We start from the raw sequence: 8,846 nt of genomic DNA, 5'->3' as shown, positions 1-8,846 counted from the left end.
CCCGCCCTGCCTGGCCTCTTCGTCCTCTGGGAGGTGTCAGTGAAGCTCGTTGGTACAGGAGCTGAGGACCACCTGCCCTCCAGGCCAAAGCCCATCTAAGAATCGGCTTGCAAGTATTTATAATCATTATTTTAAATTCATGACCAACATTAATAAAAATCAGGAACATCCTCATGAAAATCTAGATTTCTGCTTTCTTTCAAAAATTCAGCAGCTCTGTAACCCCAAGTTCCTGTCCAGGCTGGGACTGGGGGAAGGGAGGAGGGTTTGCAAGCCCCTCCCCGGAGGCATCTGCCCCAGGTGTCTTCTCTCTGGGTCCACACCCAGCTCTCCAGGGGGTTCTACTAGGACTGGGAGGAAACCATCACTTACTGGGCACCTGCCAGTGGCAGCCACTAAATATATTAACTCATTTAATTCTCGAAACAACCCTGGGAGGAAGGTCTTGTTCCTATTTTATTGATACAGAAACCCGGGCTCAGTGACACGCCCGGGTCACACGGCTGGGACCCTTCGCCAGCTTGGCCTCTAACCCCCTGCGTCTCGGGCACCCCGGATCCGCGCCCCGCCCCCGCCCCCGGCTGGACCAAGTCTCCGCCCCCGGCTCCAGCAAGAACCCGGAGGCCGGGCGGGAAGGGCCCAGAGCCCGAGACCCGCCGCGCCCGCCCCCAGTCCTCCGTCCGTGGGGCCCCAGCGCGGTCACGTGAAGGGCCGAGCGGAGCGCGCCGAGCCCGGGCCTGCTGCCGCCCGAGGGCAGAGTCCGCTGCCCGCGGCCCCGACGCTCCCCCATTCCCGCTCCGCGCGCCGCCGCCGCGATGCCCGGGGCCCACCGAGCCGCTGGGCTGCATCGCCCGCACCCGTCGTCCCCCGAGGAGCCGCCGGCCCAGGAGGTAAGGGCGCGCCGAGGGCTGGTGGCCGCGCGCCGACGGCAGAGTACCCCGGCTTCGCGCCCACCGTCCCCGGGACTCCTGGGTGGAGAGCGACCCCGGGCCCAGCCAGCGCCGGCTGGGGGAACGAGGGCCCCGGGTCGGGGATGCGGGTGCGGAGCCCCTCCGCCCCCGGGCTTCCTCAGTTCTCTGGGTCCTCCCGGTCCTCTGGGCGCTCCGGGTGCGGGAAGCGCACCGCCGCTGGAGCGCAGAGGCGCCCTGCCCCAGGCCGCAACCCCGCACATTAGGGTCGTTACGGGAGCTGTCAAGCCTGCACCCAGAGGCCCGCCCGGAGCCGCCTCCCCCGGACGGGGGCCAAGCCGGAATCGGGGCCCGGGCTGCGTGTTGGGGGTCCTGTCCCCGTGTGGCGCGCCCCCGGGTCTGGGTGGCCCGTGCCCGCCGCACGGCGCTCCATGGCGGCAGGAAAACAAGCGAGGGTCTTGCTGCAGGGAAACGCCCGGGAAGAAGGCTGCAGGATGTGGCGCTGGGAGTGCTGATGCAGCGCTGGCCCTTCCGATCCCTGCGGGCCAAGCAGATGCGCTGCACAATTCGCTCAGCTCTGCCTTCCCTCCGACAGCCTGAGCTTTGGAAGGCTTGGGGCTTTCAAGAGGCCTTCTTGGGTTGTTCCCTTTCGCTGGATAAGAACTCAGAGAGTGGAGAGGGAGGCAAGGCTCCAATGGAAAGAGCCTCGGCTCTGCTTCAGGAAATTTTAGCTGTGAATTGCAAGACGCTGAAAGCCTCTGGTTTCCCCCTCTGTGAAGTGGCGATGGTAAATCACTCCCATCTCGGAGGAGTCTCGAAGACCGTGTCCCTCAGGCCCAGGACACGGTGCCTGGCACACGTAGGCTTTTCACGTGTGCTGCATTTCCTTTGGTTGTGCCAGTGGGTGGGAGCTGAAGGGTGTTTTAGCTCTGTCTTCCTCTCCTTGAGTGGCCCCTTCAGCTCTGGGCTGCTGTGCCAGTATGGCCCCTGCAGCCTGCTCAGGACGGTCCACAGGGCAGGTGGGCTGTAAAATCCCTGCCCCGGTCATTGCTCCCTGGCCTGCTGGCATCCCAAAGGGACTTGGCCACTTCCAACAGGTGGATTCTACCATGTCCCTGTCCCTTAAGGGAACAAGCAGGGCAGAGCAGTTCAAGGAGAGGAGGGAAAGGATTCTTTGTCCGCAGCTCTGACCCAACCCAGGTCTTGCTCCCCTCATTCTGCAAAATGATGGAACTGACAGTGATCCCCCATCTTCTATGGCAAGAAAATCTTTTTTAGCTTGAGACTGTCCATCTCTGTGTGTGTACTTAATGCTTCTTTCTCAAAATAAGAGAAGAATGTAAAAAACTAATAATTTGAGACCTCAAGAAATGCGAGGTCTGAAAACAGCCCAGAGTCCTGGCTGAGTCCTGTGTGAGGCGTTGGCTTAATGCATGCCTGCAAGGGCTATTTATGTCTCAGTATCTTTCAAAGACCTCCCCCAGGGGAGCAGGCATAACAGGTGAAGAGCCTGGTACCAACAGGTACTTCTCAGCAGAACAGTGATAATTGAGTCATTAAACTGAAGCTCTGACCTTGGACCCTGGGTAGCCAGTATGACCTGGTTAACCTTTTTAAAAGTTAGTTTGGGGTCACTTCATAAGAAACTGCCTAGTCACCTGAAATGCATTTCCACCCTCTCCTTTCAAGCAGTTTTTTTAGAACCCTTTTCTGCCTGGAGCTTCTTTTGGCCGCTACTAAGATGGCCACCCATTCTGGTACTTTGACCAACACTTTCAGCTTTGAAAAAGAAATAATCCAGTGCTAGTGATTCTTAGCCTTACTGTTGGTCAGAATTACCTGCTTTTAGAAATGTAGTTACCCTGAGATTCTGAGTTAATTGGTCTGGGTGTGGACCAGGCAACAGCAATTTTAAAGCTACCAAGGATTGAAAGTGCAGCCACGGCTGAGAGCCCGTGTCCTGTGCTGTTTCTTTGTGACTGTATGTGATCACCTCTTGATACTTGCTGTGCTGCTTTGTGAATGTTCCTGTGCTTCTTTTTGAATGTTCTTATTTTTAAACCTGTTCATCCAACTCTTAGATCACCCTGTTTTGGGGCTCTTGGGACTGTGTGATGCACGTGGCCAAGATGTGTGAGTGCAGCTGTTCCAGACCATCTAGCCCCAGATGACCATAGAGACCGGCTAAGTTGGCCTGGACTAGAATGACTTCCCGGCTGACCCACAGAATTGGGGAAAATAATAAGTATTTGCTCAGGAGACTGAGTATCAGGGTGCATTGCAAAAACTTACTGCAATACAAGCCAACATGGCCAGATGTTACGATCTTTTGAAGAGAGACCAGAAGTTCACATTTTTGTGTCTGCTCCAGTTTTTAAAAAATTTGACTCAGTAGCCAGCATCCAGAAAGCACTCTCTGGGCCAAAGAAAACACATGTTCAGGCTGCCCTTGGCCGGGAGGTTGTCGCTTTCTGCACAGAGGGACATGAGGTGCTTATACCCACATCGAGCGGCGCCCTATTTTCTCACCCTTCCTGCCTCAGCTGCCGTGCCCAGCTTACCCTCAGCCATTTCTTTGTGTGGAATGCTCACCGTATACTTCACAAGCTTCCCTTGGCCGTCTTCCCATATGGAAGTGGAAGCTGCTGGTATGGGCAGCCCTCGTGGAGAGAGGGAAATTTGAGATGGGTCCCCGTGAATGGAAATGGAAAGGATGTTCCTGGTTTTAGATGAGCAAGGGATCAGGTGTGGGAGTGGGATAGTCAGTGCACCAATCTGGGCCAGAGAAGGGGGTTCCTGCAGGGAAAGTGAGGGATCTAAGATAGAGGGGAGATTGTGAGGCCCCTAAGTGCTAAGCCAGGGGGTTGACATCTGATTCCGTGGGCACTCCAGGCAAAGAGAAGTCTCCTGAAGCTTTTGAATGGGGGTGCATGGGAAAGCAATGACCTACTGTATTCTGGACATCAGAGTGCCCATAACCTATGGGAGGAAAGAGGGAGACAGAGACAGACAGACAGACAGACAGAAGGTATAGTGCTTATAATGACACAGGGAAAAACTGAGACAGGGAAGAATTTTTTTACTTGAAATTTATGGTAACTTCTCTTTACCTTATGTTAATTTTCTTCTATATCTAAGCAAGTCATATTGGCTTTTTGCAAAGCACTCCTATCAACAACTTCAGTTTTGTCAAGGTTCCTGTTGCCTGATTTAAAGGTATCTGGCGCTTACAGCTGTTTATTCCTACACTTCATTGCTGTCCGCCAGAGCTTCTGGAATCCATTTTTCCCTCCCTCTTAAATCCCTCTCACCCAGAGGGATTTAAGTTATTCACCTTCCTCAGACTGAAGGCATACAAAGTGGGGAGGGTGGGAGGAGAAAACACAAACATCTTAAATACGTTTTTAAGTCTTGGGGAGCGGAAAGGAAATGTCACGGCCCTGAGAAAAGGAGAGAAAGAAAATCAGGAGAAGTCAATTATTGTCAGGGTGCCAAGAAAATACAAAACCTATGAGAAGCAGTAGTAAAATGGCCATATTTAGACCAGTGATGTTTCAATCTTGACTGCACGTTGGAATCACCCGGGAACTTTAAAAATTCAATCCTGGGTCCCACCTCCCAGAGATTCTGATGCAACTGGTCTGGGCAACAGGAGCTTTATAAGCAAAACATCTGAAGGTGATTGTATTCTGCCTCAGAGGTGAGATCTACTGTCCAGGGGGTCAGCAGGGCCTCCCCTAGGGTGGGGCTGCTGTTTTGATGTACGAAGCCACTTATCCGCTGCATCTGGGGAAACGCCTGATATCCGGTCTTTGCCATTTTCACGGTAGACATGGGCAGTGGTTCTCATGTAACCTTGAAAAGTATGTGCAGTTTTGGAACGGCATGTCTCACGTAACCACGTTCTTGGGGTGGCTGAAAAAAATTCATTTTATGGGAAGATACAAATGGCCTTAATACAAGTGAGAATGCTCATTTACCATAAGTTTGCCTGTTGAGAGTACTTCTTCCCAAGCAAAGATGGGTAGGAGACTTAGAAGTTGTACACAAATGGGATGGAGGGAGGGAAGACAAGAAGAACCAGAAGGTAGAGCAGATGAGATCTTAAAAGGAGACAGACTGTCAGAAACATAATAGCAGTTAAGAATGGGAACACTTTGAAACGTTACTGTAAAGGTAAATTAGCTATTATGAAAGTGTCAGCGTATTTAAACATGACAGGCATAATTCAGCTGGCAAGGGGGCAATTGGATGGGGTGCCATGGTGCTTGTAGATTGAATGCCGGGAGTCTGGGTGGGGTCTGAGGGAGGTAACCCCCAGGGCCGGGCTGGTTGAGGAGTTGCTGGTGAGCGTGTTTTTCCTGTTCGTGTTTGTGGACAAACTGTTTTGCTGGGTCTGTCATACCCATCTTTGGGGGTAGATATTAGTACCATCATATTTTTTTTGCTTGTTTTTTTTGTTTTCTGGCCGCACTGTGCGGCTTATGGGATCTTAGTTCCCCGACCAGTGATCGAACCCGTGTGCCCTCGGCAGTGAAAGCAGGAGTCCTAACCACTGGACCGGCAGGGAATTCCCTCGTCATCTTTTAAAATTGGGAACCGTAGTGCCTTTGAGACATTTTGCTTTAAATATTCCTTTTAAAAAACTTTGATATCAGAATTCTTTGCTGTCCCAGTATGATCTTTTTGGGGCTTAATGAAACTTTCTTAAAATTAACATGTGTTCATTAAAAAAAAAGAAATCACCTCTTGCTGATGCTAGACATTTTATACCTAAAATAGATTTCTAAGCATATCCTGGGGAACTCTGGTGTTCCTCAATGATCAAGATGTTCCATGGAAAAATAATTGATATTAGATTTTCTACTATATTTCTAATATATTTTTGCAAATATGTAAAAGAAAATGTGTGATAAGTGTTTAACACATTTACATGATGCTTCTTCGGTTTTAATAAACTGCCCTTAAGAATTGCCCTGAGAATGAACATGAATCAGAGGGTGATGGGTTCTTACAGCAGTTAATTCACCTGTGGGGTTATTGTTCCACATCAGTTTTTAATCCAAACCGTTATCTTTTTTGGAGGGCAATTTTTAAAGCTTTATTAAGCTATAATTGATACGTACTAAACCACACATTTAAAGTCTATAGTTTGATGAGCCTTGGTATATAAATACACTTGTGATATTAACACAACATTCAAGTTGATGAATGTATCCATCACCCCCAAAAGTTTCTTCATGCCTCATTTCTCTGTCCCAAGTGCCCCATCCCCAGGCAACGGATCTGGTTTCTGGAACTATAGATTGGTTTGCATTTTCTAGAATTTTATATAGATAGACTCATATAGTAGGTGCTCTTTTTGAGGGTGAGGGGTTGGCCTCTTTCACTCAGCACAATTATTTTGAGATTCATCCGTTTTGTTATGTTTATCAGTAATTCATTCCTTTTAATTCCTGAGTAATATTCCCTGGTACAGATATATCACATTTTGTTTATCCATTCACCTGTTTGTAGAGCATTATGGTCCTTTCCAGTATTTGGGTGTTAAGCTGCTGTGAACATTTGTATACCAGTGCAACTTTGGAATGGCATGTCTAACATAAGCCACATTCTTGGGCTGGATGTACAAGTCTTTATGTGGACGTATGCTTTCTTTCTCTTTGGTAAATACTTAGGAGTGGAATGGCCAAGAAAGCACCAAACTGTTTTCCAAAGTAAATGCACTGTTTTCCATCCCTACCAACAAGAGTTTTAGTTGCTCCACAACCTTGTCAACACTTGGTGTGGTCAGTGTTTATTTTTAGCCATTCCAGTGGATATGTAGTAGTATCTCATTGTGGCTTAAATTTGCTTTTTCCTAATGACTAAAGATGTTGAGCACCTTTTCATGTGCTTATTTACTATCCTTATATCTTCTTTGGTGAAATGTCTATTAAAAAGACATAATAACGAATGTTTGTGTTTTTAATGCAATAGAACTTATTTTTTAAAGTGTTGCAATATGAAATAAATTTAGGAAACACAGTTCTACTATGTGTACAAATATCTACTATGTGTGTTTGATATGGAAATTAAATATAAAATTTGGAATCTTTTGACCTCTCCGAATACTTCATGCATTTTCAAAATTAACTTTCTTGACCAGTAAGAGATTTCCATACCAGTCCAGGCAGGAAGATGTCCTCTATTTTGAGGAGGTAACTCCGGTAATCAGTTGGATAGTCAGGTTGTGTTTACTTCTGAAGTACATAAGGAGGTCTAAATAGCTAGTCTGTTTGTATGTATTCTTTATCTAATTTATATAGAATCAGAAGTGTGAGCCATCACCAGCGGGGCTCAGCTGTACGAGTCATGGACAAATTAAACTAAATCTCAAGATGCCCCTTTGGTTGATTGGATGTTATCAACCATTTAAAATCATATTAATGTTGGCGAAAAGTAGGAAAACATGTATATTCATGTGCTTTTTTTTTTTTTTTTTTTTTTGCGGTACGTGGGCCTCTCACTGTTGTGGCCGCTCTTGTTGCGGAGCACAGGCTCCGGATGCGCAGGCTCAGCGGCCATGGCTCACGGGCCCAGCCCCTCCGCGGCATGTGGGATCCCCGTGTCCCCTGCATTGGCAGGCGGACTCTCAACCACTGCGCCACCAGGGAAGCCCTCATGTGCTATTTTGAGGCATATAAAATGCGTAACTTTGGGGTAGACAATTTGATCGTACCTATCAAAATAGAAAATGACATACCTTCCATCCACAAGTTATACTCTATCCTACAGAAACGCTCCTATGGTACAAAAGTACGTGTGTGTAATAAATATATATTACAATATTCAATATAATTGTGTTCAAAATATATTGAAAAAGGGAAACTACCTAAAGGAAGAGGCATTTGTTAAAAAGGATGGGTTAGATCTATAAGTATTGTCATGAAAAAAAAGTCCAGAATATATTGAGTGAAAAAATAAGCTTTGTGTCATATGAAAACAATTTTATTCTTTTAAAATTATGTGTGTGTATAGAATGAGGTCATACCTTGAGAAGGAGTTAAGTTCAAAAATTGTCAGGAAAGGCAATAATTTACTTGTCAAAATTAAATTTGAAAATCCCTCTAACCAACTATCAAGTAGCCTAAATATAATTTTATGTTTACATATATGTGTGTGCGTATATATATATTTGTGTACATAACCCTATATATGTATGTATAAATACACCATTTAAGTACATCTGTATATACTGTTCAGTGCTTTCTTGTTCTCGTTTCCTCCTCTGAGAACCTACATTTAAATTCAGGAAAGTTAAGCATGCCGGTGCCTCAGCCCCACTGCAGGACTCTCATTGCTCAGGAAAACATCTGGAGGTGAACATACAGTACCATTAATGCTGGTTCTGTCTGGCGAGAGTGGGGACCAGGGGAGAGGTGAAGAGGAGTTTCCTTTTATACTCAATAAATACTTATCAACGAAAAAGTAAAGTATCCTTTCCGACTCTGACTGTTGTTCTCCCCTTACTTTCTCCCAATGAGGACCTTCTCCTGGCAGCTGCCTATGTTTCTGACGCTCAGTACAACAGAAACGTTCCATTTGAAACATCCCCTCAGGCTGTCAGGTAATTAAAGTGTTAAACTATCCCCTAGAATCACCTCTCCTTTAGCGCTTCATATGCTCGAAGTTGAACCCAAACTGAAGGTATTGTTTGCACAAATATTTTGAGAAGTATATAGGGTATGGCACACAGAGTTGGGTAAATCCTATCCTTTTTTTTTTTAGTTCTAATGGCATGGTACCTCACAGGTAGGGAAGCATTCAACAGATATACTAAGGACAGATAAATGAGTAAATAACACCCAGGACAGGAGATAAAGCATCCAAATTAAAAACATGTCATCATGTTTCCCTCCTAGATATAGTTGTCCACTTAGAGGTGCCTAAATGAAA

At 46.8% G+C, this 8,846-nt stretch overlaps 1 protein-coding gene across 1 annotated transcript in view; it reads left to right on the top strand.

Annotated features, from left to right (window-relative positions):
- Nucleotides 1–815: 815 nt before the first annotated feature.
- Nucleotides 816–8,846, top strand: part of LOC309969414 (two pore channel protein 2-like) — a gene marked incomplete at both ends in the record, with an annotated part of 38,332 nt that continues 30,301 nt past the window's right edge. The window contains 3 exons of the mRNA XM_082851228.1: nucleotides 816–890; nucleotides 979–1,695; nucleotides 8,435–8,517. Coding sequence (XP_082707354.1) covers nucleotides 816–890; nucleotides 979–1,695; nucleotides 8,435–8,517 — 875 coding nt within the window. The remainder of the gene's footprint in view (nucleotides 891–978; nucleotides 1,696–8,434; nucleotides 8,518–8,846) is intronic.

This window comes from Leucopleurus acutus (assembly GCF_964270905.1).
Source record: "Leucopleurus acutus genome assembly, chromosome: 12".
NCBI classification, from domain to species: Eukaryota; Metazoa; Chordata; class Mammalia; order Artiodactyla; family Delphinidae; genus Leucopleurus; species Leucopleurus acutus.
Note: the sequence above shows the minus strand (reverse complement) of the source record. Positions and strands in the feature narration are given on the sequence as shown.